The 23,323-nt window shown below is 41.6% G+C and overlaps 2 protein-coding genes across 2 annotated transcripts in view; one reads left to right on the plus strand and one right to left on the minus strand.

Annotated features, from left to right (window-relative positions):
- LOC146861609 (uncharacterized) overlaps positions 1–9,361 on the minus strand; it is a 31,290-nt gene extending 21,929 nt beyond the window's left edge. Inside the window, exons 1-2 of the mRNA XM_085646482.1 lie at positions 8,034–9,361; positions 1,788–3,670 (exon numbers count right to left, since the gene is read on the minus strand). Of these exons, the coding sequence (XP_085502608.1) occupies positions 1,788–3,628 (1,841 nt within the window). The 5' untranslated portion in view covers positions 3,629–3,670; positions 8,034–9,361. The remainder of the gene's footprint in view (positions 1–1,787; positions 3,671–8,033) is intronic.
- LOC146861608 (contactin-associated protein-like 5) overlaps positions 1–23,323 on the plus strand; it is a 1,183,739-nt gene that overhangs the window by 1,051,512 nt on the left and 108,904 nt on the right. The gene's annotated exons all lie outside the window — the stretch shown is intronic.

Consider the following 23,323-nt stretch of genomic DNA (forward strand, 5'->3'; position numbering starts at 1 on the left):
CTTTGGTTTGCTTCACCAAACATCCTTCTTCACCAACAACTTTATATTTTCCACTGTTGATGTCTTCTGCAGCTTTCCGTGAATAAATGTAGTTCTGCAGCACTTCATAGAGACACATGTTCTCCAGATGATGACTTCTCTTGGGATAATATGTGTCCAACATGTTTGTTTTCAATATGTCTGTACTTTCTGGGTCATTCTCGGCCAAATATTCAATTTCTCCAACAGATTTCAGTACCCGATTTCTCATTGCTGCAAGGCCTAAACTTGCCCAAATTATTCTTCTTGACTTCGAGTAGAGACTTGCAGAAGATAACCTATCTGAACATTCGTAGGATCCAATTTCTCGATGCGATAACATCTTCAAACTAAAACTGTACAGCTTCTTACTGACAGTCTTCTCGTGAGAAATCTCTTCCCACATTTCCTTCAATTCTGTTTTTTCTGATTTCGTAATGTAAGACGTTACATATCGAGCAACAGCAATGGAATTGTCAGCAACATACTGTATATCCATGTTAGCGTTCCACATGGATAAAATGACTGGGTTGTAGTCATTTATATTTTTTGATTCTTCTTTTCTTTTAAGGTTGTAGGTATTCTTAGGTGATTTTCTTGTGATAGTATGTCTCACAGCTGACATAAAACTGTTGACTCTTCCATTTGTAAGAACAGGTCTAGGAAATCCAAATCGACATTTAGTGTAGTATTTTTCTTTGCTCTTGTATTTCCGTCGACAGTATTTTCCACACCGATGACTTTGGAAACGTAGAACTTGCTCCTTTAACTTGTTCTCGTCTGTGTTTTTAGGTATAGCACATGTTGCATATTCTTCAATGTAAGATAACACTGCTTCATCAGTATCTGTTCCAAACTTTGGGGCATCCTTGATCCACAGCAGCATATGAATATGAGGAGCACCTCTTGCCTGGTACTCTTTTCTCCAAAAGAAATCCACTACTTCTCCAAGGGGTGGATTTTTTTTATTGCAGATGAAGGACATCATAGCCTCAAATCTATGATTGAAATATCTGCAAACATTAACCGGATCCAATGAGCACAGTTCTCCTGCTGTCTTGTATTCGATGTTTTCAATGTTTGAATTGGCCTCTCGTAGAAAATCCAGTAAATCATCCCAAGCGTACTCGGCGCAGCTTAGGGTAAGGAACCATGTTGGTGTTCCTAAGTTGCGTAACATGCATTTTAGTTCACCATGGCGTCGGTACCAATATTCATTTGTCCCACGCTGACAAGCCATCAGATTGATCAGTTGTGTTTCCAAATGATCATCTCGGTGCTGCACTTTCTCCATAAAATCCTTAGCAGACACATTTTGTAAATGTACTCCACTTTTTAAAATGTGATTTACTGCATAAGACAGTGCAGACAAGTCGCTTTCAAATAAAAGATGGAACAAATAAGGGATACTTTGTCGAAATCTGGGATCTTCAGCATATAGTCTTGTAGTCCGATACTCAGAAGCTGGAATCTGTTCCGGACGTTCATCGTATCGTCCTCCTTTTCCTTTAGGAAACAGCTGGGGAAAACATCGAGCTTCCAAGCTCTCCTCCCATACACTCACAGGATTTCCTTTTGCTTTCTTCATCTGAAAGAGATCAATATTGTCTCCCATAACTTCTTTCGAATGGAGAGGATGTATGCTAAAATGTTCATAAATTTCTTCTTCCTTTGACTTGTCCACTTTTTCAATTTGTCCAGTTGGTGTTTCTGTGTCTCCTTGTAAATCTTCTTCTTCTTCTTCTTCTTCTATATAAATTGATTCATACCATTTGTTATTTTTTTTCAAATACAAATTTGCTCTTTGTACTTTCCGCACATCTACCAGCTCCTGCCAAATCTTCTTATTCTTTGTAGGGACACCATTAACCAGAATAATTAATGGTTCAGTTTCCAAAGTATCTGCATCAATAGTTTCCATATTTTTTTTCAAATCCAAGGGCAAATACACCACTCTACCTTTTAAACCTCTCAGTAAATCTGAAGGAGGTAATTTACCAGTTTTGGGCTCCATACGTACTATGGTCTGGAACGGATGAACACATTGAATGAGTATAGACTCATATGTATTTAATTCAGAAAGTTCAGCAGGAATAGCATCCAATTCTAAATTATTATGTACAGCTCTGGTCGGCATTCTATTTTCCTCTAACTTGTTGTAGCAGTATTTGCAAATACGCTGATCTTCACCCAATTCAAAACAATTTTCAAGAAATATATATGTGGCAAAATCCATCCACTTATAATTATCTTCATTTTCACTCTTTCTGTAGAGATCAACATTCCTAGTTTGTTTTCTATAATGAGTTCTGCGGCAACAAATACAAGTAACATTTGGTCTTTCATTAGAGACTATTGCAAATTTTGTTATGTGATCATTAAATGTGTTACTTACAGAGGGTTCTACATTCTCTTCCACTTCTGCCTCATTTATTGTGTCCTTCTCTGCACTGTTTTGTTCAGGACCAAAGTAACAAAACTGAATTTCATCAACAACCTTCTCTACATCTGATACCGTTCCTCGGAACAGAGCCCTATTCAATTCATTTAACTTTATTGCTGGACTTTTGGCAAAATACAACCGTCTCACAAACTTTCTTATTTCAGTATGATGAACAGCCAGCATCCTAAAATGATGGAAAACACTATTGCACACTTTTCTAGATAGACAAGCAAGAGAATGACCCTGCAAACCAGTATTCTCTCTCACTCTGCATGGATCCAGACTTTGAAGCACCTTAATCTTTTGTTTTACACTTTTTTTACTATATTCTCTTAGAAACTCTCGAAATCTGTCAATAGATTCCTGACGCACAGTGCAAATACTACTACAATTCCAAGTGTACACTGGGGCTTTAGGACGTCTCCCCATTGCCTCATCTGCCATCACTTGTACCTCATCTCTTGGAACCATTATCTCCTTCTCCATTATGCAACCGTTTTTTACTTCGTATGAACGACCTCTGGTGTCAACTGCATGCAGCAAACTATTGCTTTGAAAATAGCTTTCTTCATTAAAAAAAGGTTCACTACTTGAACTATGCATCCACTTTCCTAAAAACACTTTACAAAAGTTTGTTCTGTTCACTACTCTTTTGCTTTTGCTTTGTGATTTCAGTACATTAACCATTTTATCTAATGTACGCATCCTATTCAAAATTAATATGAATAGTTTCCTTTTTAATTCTAATGCTTTTGCTGCAATGGCTTCAATTTCTTTTTTTCTCTTATAATATTTAGCCTTCTGCTTATATTTCTTTATATCCTTTATCAAATTGGACATAACTCTTCTCTGAAACATTTTTCTACGTATCTCTTTAAATGCTGTTTTTCTGTTTATGTTAAACTTTTCAATTGCAGAAGGTATATTTGCATTAACTAAATCCTCAATTTTTTGCTGTTCTGTAGGTTTTGTTACATTTTTCCGAGAACAGACATTTTGTACATTTTTGTTTGTTTTCAATATTTTGTTTAGGAATTGTCTTTTTTGCTTACCAGAAGATTTTTTCTTTTTCCCAACATCAGCATCTTCTACTAACTTTGGTCCTCCAGTTGTCCTCAAATATAGTTTTTTTTTTAGAGTTTTTTGAACTCGAGATTTTGTAGGCATCTTAAATTTTGTTCACTGTTCTTCAGCAATACCTGAAAAAAACTAAAAAAAAAATCCTTTATTGTATTTAAATATATTACTACATTTCTTTTCACAATAGTCACAAAACGAAATTTCTTTGCCATTTTCAATGCACACAAACTGCTCTTTTTTTAAAATTTATTTAAATGCACATGTCCAAGCTTTTTTTTTTTTTCAGATCACCACCGTGTGTATTCTCTGTGACTGCCTACACTCCAGCAGGGGCCACCAGCCTTAGTGATGCTGAATGTATTTGCATTACAGACTTAAACCTGAAAACCCCACTCGCTTCTAATTACTGTGCATGACTATACATGGCAAGCACATGGGTGTGTGCTAAGCCTCTGCTTCTTCCCCCAAAAATTCGCTCCTCTTTTCCATCTACTGCAACTGTGAAATCACCAGAGCAAGACGCAATAAATTTCTGCCTATAATTCTTCTATGCACACAGAGTCATGTTTTCACATTAGTGCCAAAACGAAATTTCTTTGCCAATTTGAAAGCACACTTACTGCTCTTTTTTTTTCGGGCCAAGTGAAAATCTCTTTTTACACTTTGAAATCACTTTTACAGACTGACACATTCTGAAACCTTTTTTTTAAATTTATTTAAATGCACATGTCCAAGCTGTTTTTTTTTCAGACCACCACCGTGTGTATTCTCTGTGACTGCCTACACTCCAGCAGGAGCAACCAGCCTTAGTTATGCTGAATGTATTTGCATTACAGACTTAAACCTGAAAACCCCACTCGCTTCTAATTACTGTGCATGACTATACATGGCAAGCACATGGGTGTGTGCTAAGCCTCTGCTTCTTCCCCCAAAAATTCGCTCCTCTTTTCCATCTACTGCAACTGTGAAATCACCAGAGCAAGACGCAATACATTTCTGCCTATAATTCTTCTATGCACACAGAGTCATGTTTTCACATAAGTGCCAAAACGAAATTTCTATGCCAATTTGAAAGCACACTTACTGCTCTTTTTTTTTTGGGCCAAGTGAAAATCTCTTTTTACACTTTGAAATCACTTTTACAGACTGACACATTCTGAAACCTTTTTTTTTAAATTTATTTAAATGCACATGTCCAAGCTGTTTTTTTTTCAGACCACCACCGTGTGTATTCTCTGTGACTGCCTACACTCCAGCAGGGGCAACCAGCCTTAGTGATGCTGAATGTATTTGCATTACAGACTTAAACCTGAAAACCCCACTCGCTTCTAATTACTGTGCATGACTATACATGGCAAGCACATGGGTGTGTGCTAAGCCTCTGCTTCTTCCCCCAAAAATTCGCTCCTCTTTTCCATCTACTGCAACTGTGAAATCACCAGAGCAAGACGCAATACATTTCTGCCTATAATTCTTCTATGCACACAGAGTCATGTTTTCACATAAGTGCCAAAACGAAATTTCTTTGCCAATTTGAAAGCACACTTACTGCTCCTTTTTTTTTCGGGCCAAGTGAAAATCTCTTTTTACACTTTGAAATCACTTTTACAGACTGACACATTCTGAAACCTTTTTTTTTAAATTTATTTAAATGCACATGTCGAAGCTGTTTTTTTTTCAGACCACCACCGTGTGTATTCTCTGTGACTGCCTACACTCCAGCAGGGGCAACCAGCCTTAGTGATGCTGAATGTATTTGCATTACAGACTTAAACCTGAAAACCCCGCTCGCTTCTAATTACTGTGCATGACTATACATGGCAAGCACATGGGTGTGTGCTAAGCCTCTGCTTCTTCCCCCCAAAATTCGCTCCTCTTTTCCATCTACTGCAACTGTGAAATCACCAGAGCAAGACGCAATACATTTCTGCCTATAATTCTTCTATGCACACAGAGTCATGTTTTCACATTAGTGCCAAAACGAAATTTCTTTGCCAAATTGAAAGCACACTTACTGCTCTTTTTTTTTTGGGCCAAGTAAAAATCTCTTTTTACACTTTGAAATCACTTTTACAGACTGACACATTCTGAAACCTTTTTTTTTAAATTTATTTAAATGCACATGTCCAAGCTGTTTTTTTTTCAGACCACCACCGTGTGTATTCTCTGTGACTGCCTACACTCCAGCAGGAGCAACCAGCCTTAGTGATGCTGAATGTATTTGCATTACAGACTTAAACCTGAAAACCCCACTCGCTTCTAATTACTGTGCATGACTATACATGGCAAGCACATGGGTGTGTGCTAAGCCTCTGCTTCTTCCCCCAAAAATTCGCTCCTCTTTTCCATCTACTGCAACTGTGAAATCACCAGAGCAAGACGCAATACATTTCTGCCTATAATTCTTCTATGGACACAGAGTCATGTTTTCACATTAGTGCCAAAACGAAATTTCTTTGCCAAATTGAAAGCACACTTACTGCTCCTTTTTTTTTCGGGCCAAGTGAAAATCTCTTTTTACACTTTGAAATCACTTTTACAGACTGACACATTCTGAAACCTTTTTTTTAAATTTATTTAAATGCACATGTCCAAGCTGTTTTTTTTTCAGACCACCACCGTGTGTATTCTCTGTGACTGCCTACACTCCAGCAGGAGCAACCAGCCTTAGTGATGCTGAATGTATTTGCATTACAGACTTAAACCTGAAAACCCCACTCGCTTCTAATTACTGTGCATGACTATACATGGCAAGCACATGGGTGTGTGCTAAGCCTCTGCTTCTTCCCCCAAAAATTCGCTCCTCTTTTCCATCTACTGCAACTGTGAAATCACCAGAGCAAGACGCAATACATTTCTGCCTATAATTCTTCTATGGACACAGAGTCATGTTTTCACATTAGTGCCAAAACGAAATTTCTTTGCCAAATTGAAAGCACACTTACTGCTCCTTTTTTTTTCGGGCCAAGTGAAAATCTCTTTTTACACTTTGAAATCACTTTTACAGACTGACACATTCTGAAACCTTTTTTTTAAATTTATTTAAATGCACATGTCCAAGCTTTTTTTTTTTTTCAGACCACCACCGTGTGTATTCTCTGTGACTGCCTACACTCCAGCAGGGGCAACCAGCCTTAGTGATGCTGAATGTATTTGCATTACAGACTTAAACCTGAAAACCCCACTCGCTTCTAATTACTGTGCATGACTATACATGGCAAGCACATGGGTGTGTGCTAAGCCTCTGCTTCTTCCCCCAAAAATTCGCTCCTCTTTTCCATCTACTGCAACTGTGAAATCACCAGAGCAAGACGCAATAAATTTCTGCCTATAATTCTTCTATGCACACAGAGTCATGTTTTCACATAAGTGCCAAAACGAAATTTCTTTGCCAATTTGAAAGCACACTTACTGCTCCTTTTTTTTTCGGGCCAAGTGAAAATCTCTTTTTACACTTTGAAATCACTTTTACAGACTGACACATTCTGAAACCTTTTTTTTAAATTTATTTAAATGCACATGTCCAAGCTGTTTTTTTTTCAGACCACCACCGTGTGTATTCTCTGTGACTGCCTACACTCCAGCAGGGGCAACCAGCCTTAGTGATGCTGAATGTATTTGCATTACAGACTTAAACCTGAAAACCCCACCCGCTTCTAATTACTGTGCATGACTATACATGGCAAGCACATGGGTGTGTGCTAAGCCTCTGCTTCTTCCCCCAAAAATTCGCTCCTCTTTTCCATCTACTGCAACTGTGAAATCACCAGAGCAAGACGCAATAAATTTCTGCCTATAATTCTTCTATGCACACAGAGTCATGTTTTCACATAAGTGCCAAAACGAAATTTCTTTGCCAATTTGAAAGCACACTTACTGCTCCTTTTTTTTTCGGGCCAAGTGAAAATCTCTTTTTACACTTTGAAATCACTTTTACAGACTGACACATTCTGAAACCTTTTTTTTAAATTTATTTAAATGCACATGTCCAAGCTGTTTTTTTTTCAGACCACCACCGTGTGTATTCTCTGTGACTGCCTACACTCCAGCAGGGGCAACCAGCCTTAGTGATGCTGAATGTATTTGCATTACAGACTTAAACCTGAAAACCCCACCCGCTTCTAATTACTGTGCATGACTATACATGGCAAGCACATGGGTGTGTGCTAAGCCTCTGCTTCTTCCCCCAAAAATTCGCTCCTCTTTTCCATCTACTGCAACTGTGAAATCACCAGAGCAAGACGCAATACATTTCTGCCTATAATTCTTCTATGCACACAGAGTCATGTTTTCACATAAGTGCCAAAACGAAATTTCTTTGCCAATTTGAAAGCACACTTACTGCTCTTTTTTTTTCGGGCCAAGTGAAAATCTCTTTTACAGACTGACACATTATGAATCCACCATGTGTAACTACAACAAAAACAATTCCCATTTCTATTATTCATTTCTTAAGTTACCACATACATCCCCTCTCAAACTGTAAACTCACCTTTAAATTTAGTTAGTTGTGAAAGAAATGTGTCACTCAAACAGCAGATTATCAGAGCCAGGATCTCTGTTCTGTACACCTCTCTCCTCTCAGCAGAACCAGATAATGGCAAACTTTCCCTCTATTTTTCCACACATATACATGTAAGTTTCAAATCTCAGTGCTTCCCCCTTTTTTTCAAATGTAATGACACATTTCTATTGGTTGAAAACCAACCCTTTTCCAAAAGTACCCTGCCCCCAACTTGACTTCTGCCTAGTACCCTTCCCCCAACTTGACTTCTGCCTGCTACCATAGCAACAGCTCATGGAACACTGCTGTGTGCAGTTAGGTCAGAAGTTCGACACACAATGTTTCAATTCCACAGAGCAAGAGTGCTTGACTTTTCAAACCTAACTGCAAATCCATAGTACTGTTCTTTGGTTACACATTTTTTTGTACCAATACAAAACATGCTTCTATTAATTTTCACATACAGCCTATTTTTTATTCTAGAATGGTATGAAACAGCCAATCAGTTCTTTTTGTTTTGTAAAAAATATGTATGCCTCCATTTCCAAACTGTCTTTATTTTCATATTGCCATTCTACTGAAAGACACCTCCTGAGTGCATCCAGTTCTCCTTTGAAGATGTTCACAGTGTGGATTGTAGGGCACAGCTATGTCTTCTGGAGTGAAAAGTTTGCAGAGAAAACAGATATGGTGAGAGACCTTGCTTTGCCAAATGTAGACATTAAATGGATTGGTCAGAGAGGGTTAAAGTGGCACCAATTGATGCCATTGGTGAAATCCTTCATGCAAATCCAACACCCTGACCTCATAATAGTGCACTGTGGTGGCAATGACCTAGGCACTTTGACTGGGGTAGGTCTGGAAATGCTTATGAAGGACACCTTTGCACAACTGTTTACACTTTTCCCTAAAACTGCCTTTGTGTTTTCCAACATATGCCAAAGGCAAAAATGGAACTGGTCCAATCATTTCTGTCCACAGATTGACAAAGCAAGAAAGCACGTCAACAAATCTGTTTCTGCTTTCCTCCGTGACTATGGTATGGGTGCCATTTACCACAACAACTTGCGTTACGACATGCAAGACATTTATAGAGGAGATGGTGTGCACTTCAATGATGAAGGGAACAGAGTCTTCCTCTTGAACCTTAGACTCTGCATCGGTACTTACTTGTAAGTACCACTAAAAAAATGACTCCATAAACACAACAGCTCTTTTTAGAGCTCCCTAATTTCTAAACTCTTAAATCTGATTTTCATTTATTTATTTTTATTTTTTTTACCGTACGCTTACCGTGAGCTTACCGTACGCGTACCCCGTGATTTTTTTTAAAATCAATAAATGTTTTTTTTGTACTTTTCTGTCCTTCTTTGACCCCCTTACAATTGTTAGGGGGTCTGTAACTCTCCTCATTGCCCCCTTACTTTGTTTTCACTCTTTTTTTTCAGAGTGAAATACACAAAATGGCGGCCGCCGCTTCCTGGTTTCGGCCGATTCGAATGTTTACTAAGATCTAAGAGCCAATCAGAATCGCGCTCGCGCACGCCACCGTACGCTTACCGTAAGCGTACGGTAAGCGTACCGTAAGCGGGCTCAGATATATATATTGATTTAAAGGCTATTTTCTCAGAATCTACTGAACAGATTTACACCAAACCTACAAAAGGCACTTCCTTGACCTGAGGACTACCTCTCTGCCAAATTTTGAGTAATTCTGTTCAGCCGTTCGGGCTGTAGGTCGTTCTAAAGGTCCTATGGAAAAATGCATGGGAAAAACGCGTTTTGGGACCCCCCTTTTATCTCAGCCCCCGCTTGACGGATCCCCCCGAGACTTTCAGGGTAGGAGCGGAGCGTAGCGCCCCACCTATTTTGAGAAATTCGCGAGGATTCGTCGACCGGCGCCAAAGTTATTCAAAATAGAATGTTGAGGCTTTCCTATGGAAACGTGGTCCTAACTATAACTACCTACTGGCGACCGCCAGTAGGTAATATATATATATATATATATATATATATATATATATATATATATATATATATATATATCTTACCTACTGGCACTCGCCAGTTGGTAGTTATAGTTAGGACCAAGTTTCCATAGGAAGAACATTTTTTGTTTTGCTTATGACTTTGGGGTTGTTTGATGAATCTTCATGAAATTTTTGAAACTAAGTCTTTGTTCATATCAGCTCCTATGTGGAAAGTTTGGGGGTGATTCGTCAAGGGGGGCCGAGAAAAAAGGGGGGTCCCAAAACGTGTTTTCTCCATGTTAATTTCCATAGGAAACTATAGACAAGGCTACAGGTCGAACGGGTGAATGGAATTACCCCAAATTTGGCAGGGAGAAGGGTCTTGGTCTAGAAAGCACGCATTTGTGTTTTTTGGTGTAAATCCGTTCAGTAGTTTTGGAGAAATATTAAAATTTGCAGATATTGATATTTGGGAATTCTGCCATCTGATTGGCTGAGGCGTTACAAGCACAAGCTTGCTGCTTATTGGCTGCGAGCGGTTGCAACTAGGAATTGTTGGCAGCCATTTTGTGATAACATTGAAACGAGTAAGGGGGAAAAAGGGCAAAAAGAGTAGGAAACAGGAGGATAGGAGCACTGTAACCTCGGTAGGGGAGTGCAAAGCAAAGTTGTCACTCCTACCGGACTGAAAGTGACATGGTGCTGAGATGAGATGCTGCTACACTCTGGTATGAAACCGAGAGCCTAAACCGTGAGGTCATTGCTGTAAAGTGATGTGCTCTTGTGTTTGTAGCATACCTGTGGAAGTAGTGTTAGTAGGCGTTTATACCATAGAGGGAGTGGGAAGCAAACTACTGACCTCTGCTGTGCGTTTATACTATACCGGAAATGGAAAGCGAAGTACTCACGCCTACCGGTGTGAAGAATCGGGGATCAAACCAAGCTGATTGTTGTAAAGTGATAGGCTGTGAGCACTGTAGCATACTGGCCGCTGTAGTATAACTGTGGAAGGAGTGTTAGTATGCGTTTATACTATACAGGGAGTGGGAAGCGAACTACTCACCCCTACTGGTCTGAAGACTCGGGGATTAAACCGTGAGCTCATTGCTATAAAGTGATGTGCTATGGGTGCTGTAGCATACCTGTGGAAGTAGTGTTAGTTTGCGTTTATAGAATACAGGGAGTGGGAAGCAATCTACTCACCCCTACCGGTCTCAAGACTTGTGGATGAAAACATGAGCTCATTGCTGTAAAGTCATGTGCTCTGTGTAGTATTCCAATGTAAGTCATAGTAGAATGTTAGTATGTAATGCTACTATAATGTAAGTATGTAATGTTAGAATGTAGGGCTGTCATGAGGGGAATCTTGGGGAGTTTGTACACGGTGCTGGAGAAGACGGTTGCCTTGCTGTCTGGTCCTGTTGGTGGCTGTTTAATCTGTCTTCTTTTCCTGCAATAAATCTACTTATCGGATCCACTGCTGTCTTCCTCTTCACTACATAAATTTGGCGATGAGCGGGAGAAGGTAAAAAGAAGGCAGCACTCACCAAGATTTTGAGCTTGCTTGCATTCTGCGGAAGACCCGTTTTATTGGTGAAGCTGTTTCTACTCATCCCAGGGTCGTCGGCTGATCAAACTATGTGATCCTACCTCTGGTAGGATTTATATTTTTTGATTTTGGGCTTCCTCTGCCTCTTCACTGCACTCTGGTTGCTGAACTACACCTGTGCAAGTAATGTTAGTATGCGTTTATACTAATTCTGTAGTTATTCATTAACCAATGCATCATCGCCCTATGGAGCGCCACCTCCCAGGCGCAGGTCATACAATGTCCCGGGGTGTGCATCCGTGGGACATTTATGTTTGCTATTACAGGGCGGGAGCATTGCTTCCACCCTGTGATAGTCAATTCTTGTTTGCCTTGTTGAAGCGATAGGAGGAAAACCTCGTATCGGTTCAATAAAGTGGAACCGGATGGTAAAAATGGAGAAATAAAATGAAGCGGGGTCTCACCCGTTCATTTAAATTAGCCCACTGGTGGGTAATGTTCCGGGGCCAATCCTATTATTGTATTGCGGGGTCTCTGCAGCACTGGGGACCTTAATCTCACATATAAATTAGGCGCGGGAGGGCACAGAGATGTTTCGCAGACTAGGGGATCAACACCTCCCCGGGTACTGTTTACGAATTGTTCGGGGGGGCTTCGAGGCCAACTCAAGACCGGGGATTGGCAACCTCTGGGGCTTTACTTAAATATGCAGGGTGGGCCTCGCCAGTCCTTGAAGCCTCGGTGGCCCTAGGCAGTGCCTTATTGGTTCTGAAATCACACGGGCAGTACTCATGGTGTTTTTAAGTGATACACTCATAGAACCCTTGCCGTTGTAGGATTATCCAGGCTTAATTTATGTAATAGTCTGTTGGTTTATATTTGGTAGGCGCACCGCAAAATAAAAAATGTTTTCCCTCATAACCTACTATCAACCGCCGATTTTCACAATAAACTACAGACAAGTGTTGTCAGAAAAAGAAGACCCATACACTCACTTATTTATTGGTAAAAAAAAATAACTTTTATTAAAACAACACAAATAAATGGAAACTTAACTTTATTCGAACAACAGTAAAACATGAAAGAAGTGGGTGGGACTCCTCCGGAAGCAGCGTACAAAACCTGCAAGAGAAAAAAGAAACATTACCGCGAGTTTCAGCTATTGGCATTGTAAATGACAATGCCTTTTATTGATGTTCTAAAAACAAAAACACAAATAATAGGCATTGTTATTTGCATTGTCAATAGCTCAAACTCACGTAAATGCGAGACCTATTGCATTGCAAATGCTTGTTAATTGCTGGCAGGTCTACAACCAGTAGGGACCCGGCCCACTTAAAGCCCTGCGCACTGTATGTTTCAAGCAAGCGCCCTCGGCACGAGACTAAAAGCTCCTTGCCCTTTGACCCAAGGCATTCTGCCCAGTGACACTGGCTCCTGCTCACAATATGAGGTTCCTATCCCTAAAACTCACCACCATTGGCTCACCGCATGAGACCAGAGTAAGCCTTAAGCCGCGCTCATGAGCTGGCATCAGAAAAGAGGCAATACCAGCACACGCCCTGAAGTTCTCGTAAGGCGCCAATTAGGCGCTCTAAAAACGTAAAAATAAATACAATTAAATAACAAGCCCGAGAGTTGTGTGCGCGCGTGCTAAAAGAAAACTTAAAAAAGCACGCAAGTGGTGCTCAGAGGCGCTTGAGTGAGTGCGCTGGCGATGAGCGGGTACGTGATCGCGCATCCTGCTCTTTTTCAAAGCGCATACTTGTGCTTGTGGCGCGTGGCTGCGCACTCCCGCAAGCCGTATGCCACCACAAGCATGAGTATGTGCTTTGTAAAAAGAGCTGCACGACGACTAAAGGTCTCCTAAGCAGTGCAGGTGCACTGCGTAGGCGAGACCTAAAAAGAAAGGTAGTTAGAATGAAAGGAAGAAAGTGAGAATGGGACAGAGAGCAAGTGGGTGGAAGGGAGAAGGGGAGGGAGAGTCAAAAGAACAGTGGAGGAGGAGACAGAGTGTTGGCCTACTGCACCCAGCCCTCACTGTTCACCTCCCGTCACCCGTGTGTCTGGGACGCTGGGGTCCGCGAGAAAGAGTGCAGTCCAGCAAGTCTTTCAAATGAAACAGAGATGTGAATGAGGCCAGAGATTACATCATTATCTACGGCAACATCGCTTGTCTACACCTGTGCACCCAGGCTGCTGCACCCCAGCCCCTCCCCCTGCACTGTGCTCAATTGCAGCTCCTGCACACCGGGGCTTCACTGCTCACCTGCCATAACCGGTGTGTCCAACGACATGCCGGTGCGAGCTCCAACTCCGGGGTGCCCCTCTCAGGGTGGCACAGCAGGTCACCGGTCGTGGATGGTGTCTTGATACCACGATGGAAGGCGTCAGAAAGGCCGGAGCATCAGCACCGGTTGAGCACCTGCTGCATTCTTTTTCGTGATACAAACTCAGTGTCTGAAAAGGGAGAAATATTATAATGGTGGAAACGTCTTAAGGTAAATGAAGGTTTATTTCAAGCTTAAGAGAGAACACCAGTTGAGTGCATCCTTCCTTCTTGAAGCACGATCTACCAACTGTTAGTGGTACTCGTGGTTCAAAGAGGAGTTGGAGTGCACGAAAATACACAAGGGTAAATAATAGTATATTATGCCAACGTTCACATACAAAGGAACAGAGTGCATGCTAGAAGGATAATGTGAGCGTGCAATGCAGTTGGGCAAGACTGTGTGTATGTACACTTAGTAATCAGCTCACCACAGTGCCCCAAAAGCCAACGCCACATGTCTGTAGGGCAGTGCTGCCCGCTGGCTCAGGCCTACAGTACTGTCCAGCAGGTCCTTAAAATGAGAGAGAGATGTGACTGAATGACGTCAGAGATCACATCATTACGCACTGCAACATCGCTTGTTTGCACCTGTGCACCCAGGCTGATGCCCCCATCCCTTCCGCCGCACCACGCTGTTTTTTGATGTAACATTTCAAATGCATTGCTATCACATGTGGAAGGCTACTGTACAGAGCATGATTATTGATCAAGAAGATCGTTGCATGTTGTGTGTACTATAAGATATGTGTACACAGCAAAGACGTTTTCAAAAAAGCTCTGTAAGCAGAAGAGGTGTCTCTCATCAAACGGTGTAGAGACAATGACTAAAATGGGTGGGGTCCCCCAACTGTTACAATGGGAAATGTTATGAACCAATCAAAAGCTTTTTTTTAAGGTCACATGGCAACCCGACACCGAGCGCGCAAGGAGGCCGCACCCGACGCGATTTTGAGAAAACATATTTACCATAATATAAGTGTATTACAGTTAGGAATATATAAATGTGGAAAATATTTTAGATTATCACTTGCTCTCATATGCACTTTAAACTTATTTAGATATAGTTTTGAGACATAAAAAAATAAATGAGGGAATGGCGTACCCAGCGCGATACCGTACGTCTATGACGTGACACAGGGCCTGGCAGCGTGCATTTGTCGCATACGGAACGCGCAGCCGGAGCGACTCTATACGTAGACGACGTAACGCATGTATTGGTACCGCACAGCTGTCGCATACCAAACTAGGAGCTGGCGCGACCAAATACGTATATGATGTTAGGCGGGACACGGTGCTATGAAGCCGTCGGATACAAAATACGCATCCTTAAGGAGTTTTGCAATATCGCGGATAGGATTTGCGTGGTGATGGAGCTTGGTACACTACCGGTACAGGAGTCTAGTTTTCTAAAAAAATATATATATATACTTTTTGGGGAAGATATTAAAAAATTACATAATTTTTCAAATTTAAAAAAAAAGGAAAATAGAGTTGCAAAATATTTTTTAAAACAATAGAAAAATATAGGTTTAATAAATATTAAAATATGAAATCAACATTTAAAAAACCTTTGAAATTTACTGAAAAAACCATAGGTTTTACAGACGTTATAGTTAGGAATTAGCATTTAAAAAACCTTAGAAATTCACTGAAAAAAACATAGGTTTCAGGGAGGTTATAGTTAGTTGGATATTTGACTCATAAAACCAGAGAAATTTGCCTGTTATAATTATTTGAGCTAACTCGCGCGCCCGCAATGCACTGGTGATGACGTCACATATTACATCACCAATGACAGGGTCAGTGACATCCCTGATGACATCTCAAATGACATCACAGATGACATCACTGATGACATCATCCACGTGATAATCAGATGCACATACTGATGGCCTAATATAAATTTTGATACACCCACTCTAAAATACAGACTACTATTTTTGAAACCATGCACACAACAATGCCAGATACTATATACCACCCACTATTTCCTAGGTCTACACTCACATCCACTCACTTATACATGCAGTTACTCATCAATACAGTACTATAATATGGACTCATACACCTATACATACAGTCACAGTCCGCCACTCATCCATAGAGTTACTCACACACCTAGTCAGTCATGCAAAGCATCAATCACATAGACATTTACGCATGCATACAGTTATACACACCAACTGTGTTATTTATACACACACCGCATCACTTATTTATGCAGATACTAACACATACTTACTGTTTTATACAATCACTGATACAAGCAGACACTCTTTTATACACCCACTCGTCAAATAACTTACTCTCACGTATAGTCATTTATATACTCCAACACTCACATATACTGCCTTAAAACATATGTAGTTACTCACACATATACCAGTGAGACATTCCTTCACTCACCAACTCACCCATACACCCATACACATACTAACACCCATACAGCCCTTCCCAGATGCACTTCTTAATCCATACAACCAGTGAATCACCCACTCAGACATGTATGCACAGAGTCACCCCCCCTGCACCCACCCATACAGACACACAGGCACCCATACAGATACTGAGACAACAAATCAATAACCCATATAGACACTCATGTAGCCACTCACCAACCCATAGAGCCGCTTATACACCAACTGAGACACTAATACAGACGTTCACACAGTTTAGTCATTAAACCTTACATTCAGTAACACATGTTCAATCACTCACTTATACAGTAAGTCACGCACCTACTAAATAATCCATTCAGGGACTTGTAAATTCACTCTTTCTTCAATACACCTTGGCGTAGATATATATGAAAAATATTTAAACTTTACAGAAACACACATTCACTGGATGATGTCATGAGTGATGTCATTTGAGATGTCATCAGTGATGTCATCAGTGATGTCACTGACCATGTCATGAGTGATGTAATATGTGACGTCATCAACAGTGCATTGCGGGCGCGTGAGTTATAGTTAGCTCAACTAACTATAACAGGCGCATTTCTCTGGTTTTATATGAGTCAAATGTCCAACTAAATATAACGTTCCTGAAACCTATGTTGTTTTCAGTGAAAATATATATATATATATGCTGCAAAGGTCCTTGCTGATGCAGCCACGCCGCGCCAGAAGAACAACGCCCGCAAATTAGGTAGATCCAAAACAAATTATTTGAATAGCTGACGCGTTTCGACCAGAAGGTCTTTGTCAAAGCTGGGAACTACACATTGTGGCACAGTAATAATAGCATACAGTGAGACACAGTGGAGGGAAAAGAAAAAAGAACATAGGAAAAAGACTTTGGGTACAAAAGACATGTTTGCCATCTCATCAGTCACAATGAAAAAAGACTATGTAAGTCAAAACATTTTTAAAAATAAACAAAATTAAAAGTCGTTTTACAAATTAATTAAATAGCAGGTGCCTCACCTTGAAAAAATGAAAAGAAACTGTATATAAATATACATGTATATATGGCAGGTGAGAAACATGGAAAAAACATCACAGGTGAGAAATTGCAAGTGCAAGTGAATAACACCCAGGCATGACCCCTTAATGCGCTTTAAAAGGAAGAATTCCCCACCATATTCAAAAAAGACAATTTAGCTAAATTGGTTCATTGGTCAAGTGACCATTGTGAGAATTGGTGGCATTGGGTGAGAGAGACAGAGGACCCTTCTAGGGATCAAGCGGTCGACTGGAAGGGACAGCAGGGGGATAAGGCAGTTAGGGAAATGGGAGATACTGTCAGAGAGAGAACCATCTTCACATATGGGGTAGAGTGGAATGACAGACAGGGACTGGCTATCTCAGGGCAAATGGTACTACCCTAAGTGAACATGAAGCTCTTCGTCCTGGTTCAAACCTCCTGGGTGTTTGGAGTTGAGGCTGAATATGTACTTGGATTCTAGTCTTCTCAGTTCTCGTTCCCTGTCTCCACCCCGACTTTTCACCGGGATCCTATCAACTCCAAAAAATGAAATTTTTAAGTTCTCAGGTTTAGGGGAGCTATGTACAGTGTTGCAGTGTCTGGCCATGGGATATGTGACATCATTATTCCTGATTGCCCTTAAGTGCTCCAAAATATGCTTTTTCACCGGAAAGATAGTGCTCCCACCATACCTCAAACCACATACGCACACAAGGACATAAACAACAAATTCTGTGTTACAATTAATGAATTGGTGGATTTTGGATTGCCCGCCATTCGGAAGATGCACTTTCTTGTCATTGGTACTGTTGGAACAAGCCTTGCACTTCCCACATTTATGAAATCCTGGGAGCTCCCTCAACCATGTGCAGCTGTGTTTCTGACCGCGTTCCATTAAGCTGTGTACCAACATATCCCTCAGAGAGTTACTCCTGCGGTATGTGAAATTTGCACTCGGGGTCACCAGTTTGCCAAAAATATGGTGCAGTTTAACTAGGTGCCAGTGTCTCCTGATAATGGCCTGGACCTTGGCACAATCAGAGTTGAAAGTTGTGATCAGTCTAATCACTGGTTCGGTTTCCTTCTTTTGCTTGGGTTTGAGTAGCGTTTCTCTTCCTACTCTACCCACCTTCCTCCTAGCCTCATCTACCACTTTGCGTGTGTAGCCCGTCTGCAGAAATCTTTCTAGCATGACGCCTTCCTCTCTGGTTTATCCCTCTGGTGTGCTGCAATTACGCCTGGCTCTCAGCAGTTCACCGTAGGGGATGCTATCCTTCAACTTGGGTCGGTGATGACTTTTACCATGGAAGATGCTGTTACCAGCTGTTGCTTTCCTGTGTAGGCTAGTGTGTATGGTGTCATCCAGTACCTCTACACTGACGTTAAGGAAGTCTAGTCTTTTCCTACTGGTGGCACTAGTAAATTTCAAATTCAGTTCATTGTCCGAGATGGCTAGGAGGAATTTGACAAGAGCATCCTGTGGGCCATCCCAGATCAGAAAAATGTCATCAATGTATCTGGTCCAAAGGACCAGATACTTGGTGTATTCATCAAAGTCATTTGCCCAGACACATTCACACTCCCTACACCCCATGAAGATACACGCGTTGCTCGGTGCTAAGCAACTTCCCATGGCAGTACCGGACATTGCCTGTACCACTGCTGGCCATGAAAAAAGTAGTTGTTCTCTAGGCAGAAATGGAGCATCTCCAGTAGCATACTAGTGTGATCCCATGTGGCAATGGGTCTGTCCCTAAAATAGTGTTTGCAAGCGTTGATGCCTAGGTCATGGTTGATGCAGGTGTACAAGGACACCACATCAACCGTTGCCATAATGTAAATAGGTTGCCACGGGATGTCTGTGACCTTGGATATAAAATCCATGCTGTCACGGCAGTAAGAGGGCATGCTACACACATAGGGAAATAAAAAATGGTCCAGATATATTGAAGTGTTTTCAAGGAGACTGTCATTGGCAGAAATGATCGGTCTTCCAGGTGGATTGGTGGGGTGTTTGTGCACCTTGGGCAACATGTAAAAGCAAGAGGAAACAGGTTTTTTAACAGTTAAAAACAAAAGTTCATCATTGTTCAAAAGACCAAGGGTGTGCCATTTGACAGCATGTTGTGGAAACAGTCAACTGTGGACACATACTGGGCCGCCGTGGTTCTCATGTAGCTACCAGAAAAGTCAAGCTGCCTCTTGGCTTCAGCGATATATTTCTTGAAGTCCCATAAAACGACATTCCCGCCTTTGTCTGACGGCTTGATGACAAAGCCGGTAGCTTGCTTAAGGGATTCGAGAGCCAGTTTCTGGCCTTTAGTTAGGTTAGTCGTGCACCCATTCTTATTGCCAGTTTCAAGTTTAAACATGTCCCATACCTCCGCCTCATGGAAGGAATCAATGTTATCGTGTGGGGTGTTAGGATTGAACCTTGATTTGGGTTTAAAATTGCTGCTTCTTCTCTTGCCAGTTTCCATGTCCAGCACCTCCAAGAACTCCTGTTCTGATGTCCAATCCCTTTCCCCCAGATCAAGTTCCTTCAGTGCGGCCAGACCCCCAATGTCCCCAATGGAGAGGAGATCAGCTGGTGTGTCAGATACAGTAGGAAAACTGCCAATCACCGACCCATCTCTCAGACCCTGTGAGCCTTTGAGAGTATGCATTTTAAGAAGTTTGAGTTTTCTAGCAAATAAAAAGACATCAATGTGGGTGCGGGGGTAGTCAAAATTGTTAGTGGAGCAGTAAAAGAGACCTAGCTCAAGAAGGGATTGTTCATCTGGTGAAAGGTTGTGGGAAGAAAGGGTTATAACAGTGAAGAAGGCTCACCCATCATTTGTTCCTCCTGCTGAACGGGACTCCCTTCCCACATGGTTTCTTCCTTTGACTCCTCCGCCTCTCCTGATTTTCCTTTGGCGTTGTTTTCTCCTTTTTCGTTTTCTTTTGGTGGTTTGCGCCTTGGCCCCTGGCTTTTCCGTAAAAAACTGTACTCCTCTAGTGTGGTGAAAGGAGCGATACCACTTCCAAAATATGTTTGCCTTTCGTCCATGTCTGAGACATCTGAGCTTGACTCTGAGGTAGCTGCCTCCTGCTGCCGTAAAGCATAAGTGCGTCTGTACTTTTTTCTTGCACCATCATACTTTCTTCCAAAAATGAGTATTCGGCCTGAGGTGTCGTCATTCTTGTCCCTGGTAAATTTCCATTTCTTTTTTGTTTTTATTTCCTCCTCATATTTGTTTAGTCTGCCCTCCAGCTCTTTGTAGAAAGCTTGTATCTCCTCTTGTTGAGGGTGCTTTTCCAGAGTTTCTTGCAGAGATTTTAGCTCCATTGTGACTTGTTCTAACTCCAATGCTGCATATTTCGAAAGGAGACCCAACATTCCTTTACAGGTGGAAGCCATCAAGGCTGACCACTCTTCCAGTAGTTTGGTATGTGTGGGTGATGAGTATGCGGAGCCCCCGCGGTACCTGCCCCACCTCGATGTAATTATCCAGGGAGATCACCTCCCAACTGTGGTTGATCTCCTTCTTCCGCAGTTTCTCATATGCACCAAGGGTCTGTTCCAGTGATGTTCCGTCTGTGTGTGCGCCCCCTGTGACCGCGCTGCTGCTTTGCCCTCCAGCAACCTCATCCTTGTTGAAGAGGTCTTTCCTTACACCCAGCCGTTTGCGTATGGATTCGCACATGGTAATGCTCCCCTAATAGCCTTTTAGAGTCTCCCAGTTACCAATGCCTCCAGTAATGCAAAGCGGTACAGGAATCATGAGATCATAGAATGGGAAAAAGGTCTCTCCCCGTGACGTTTGTATTTTGCTCGGGAAAAGTCACTGTGAAATGTCCCACAATTAGAAAAAAGGAAAGTGCTGGTTACCGAAACCGAGGACACAATACCTGTCGTCCAACATTCCAAATTTATTCACTTTAGGAGTGGGACATCTGCCTTGTTTGAAAGTTTCTTTTATGCCGGATACACTGTTGTAGCATACCAGGAGCCGTCACTGTGTAGCCGCGAAAGCCGTGCGGTGTTAGTGCAGGTCGTCTGTTGCAATCCGGATTTCTTCTGAAAACACAGGCGGCGGGAATCGGAGATCGGATACCTCCGCATAGAGAAATTTCTGCTTTAGTCCGATTGCATCCACCAAACGAGGCCGGCTGGTTTATATATATGATTTTTTTCTTTATAATTAGATTTTATCAATTTTTTGAGCATGCATTCACGTAAATCTTAACAAGGTCTGACATTATTTCTAGATACGGATATTCAGTCACACTCTCCAGTAGTCTACAATTACACGTCTAAGGCAGAATGGTGCATCGTGCCAGCATCCCAAGTCCCCCGCCCCCCTCTATCGCTTTAGTAAGGGTACTGCAAGCCACATCATATTCAATCCATCTAGATCTTCTTCTGTTTAACCTAGACATTTAGTAATAATAAATGCTCAACATTGTAAACGGTCCCCAACTGCTCCACCTTCCCCCAGGCGTGTTGTGTGCAGGCAATCTCTTATCTTCCTAATGCGGGGATGCCTATCTATTTACTCTGTTGTTATGGGCCCAGAGCTTATATCTTATCAGTCTGAGGAGTTACTACCGTTGTGTATTTGCTCCTCTGTTCATCACTCCTTGGTGTCTACAGTGTGGGGTTCAGCTTTCACCTTCATAGGTTTCCCCTGTTGGGACCTCTTCTACCTCATTCTCTGGGTTCTTCAATAATCCCACCAATGCTGCACATGCTCTAGCTGTCACCAGAGTTGTTTTGCTCCCCGTTTTCTTGGCTATTTGCAACCTTACTGCCCCCTCACAGTCTGCCCATTCTATGAACTTTGTTTTCCATCTGAGTATATTAGGACTCCCTCTCGGTTTCCAGTGACTGGTGATGTATCTTTTTGTTAATACCAGGCCAAGGTCCTGGAACCTACTTGTCACTTTATTTGTAGCCAAATGGGGAAACCAGTGTAGTAGACAATACCCAGGTGTTACTGCCAATTCTTTTCCGGTCACATCTGCTAAGGTTGTAGCTACTTCTTCCCAAAAATCCACTAGGTTCGGGCAGCTCCAGAAAATGTGCAGGAATTCTGCTCCTTCTATGTTGCTGTGTGGGCAAGCTGCTGTTTGTGTATTGAAATATTTATTCATTTTGCCTGGTATGAGGTGATATCTGTGCAAGACGTATTGAAATATAGCATTCCTGGTGCTCTTCCATGACCTTTCCACTACTTCCCCCACGCTTTCTCAGCTATAGGTTCACCTAAGTCGTCCTCCCATTTCTGATGCAACTTACTCAGGGGAGGGAGTGTCTCATGCGTGATTCACCTGTATAGGCAGATGACCGCCTTAAAGGTTCCAGTTGGAGATACCACGTACTGACACCCGCCAACAACTGTGGTTCTGTAATCCTTCCAGTGTTTTTTTCGTATCGCTGATGTGAGGGCGGTGTGCAACAGGAAATCCCCCCCCAGGTATGTCATATCTCTTTCTAAGGTCATTCAATGGGATCAAGTTGCCTTCGTCGTATAAGTCCCCCATTGAGGACACTCCTAGTTCTCCCCAGGCCTCCAGTCTGCGCCAGTCTCATCCATGAGGTAACGCCTCGCACATAACCAATGTGATCTCTAGGGCATAACGGCACCTAGTCTTAGACCTTCGTTAGCTATATATATATATGATTTTTTAAGACGTTAGTATACATTTATAGGTGGCAGAAAAGTGTTTAGGTAAAATACTGTATTGTTGGTTATTTTATATTGTATATTTATATATTTGTAAATATTTATAATAGTAAATGTCAAGTATCAATCTGAAATTTTGCCTTGTGAACTATTTGTTCCATACATCAATATGTTAAGTTTTCTTTAAAAATATATACAAATATACTTTAGTATAGTATGAGTGTTTGTGTTTTGGCCGGATTAAATGGTGTTGTTAAGTGGGTTCTTTTTAAGCAGGGTTCTTGCTATAGAGTCTAGATATGTATGTCTGGGTTGTTTGAAAGGAGTCT

The sequence above is a fragment of the Triturus cristatus genome, chromosome 3_1 (genome assembly GCF_964204655.1).
Source record: "Triturus cristatus chromosome 3_1, aTriCri1.1, whole genome shotgun sequence".
Classification (NCBI taxonomy): Eukaryota; Metazoa; Chordata; class Amphibia; order Caudata; family Salamandridae; genus Triturus; species Triturus cristatus.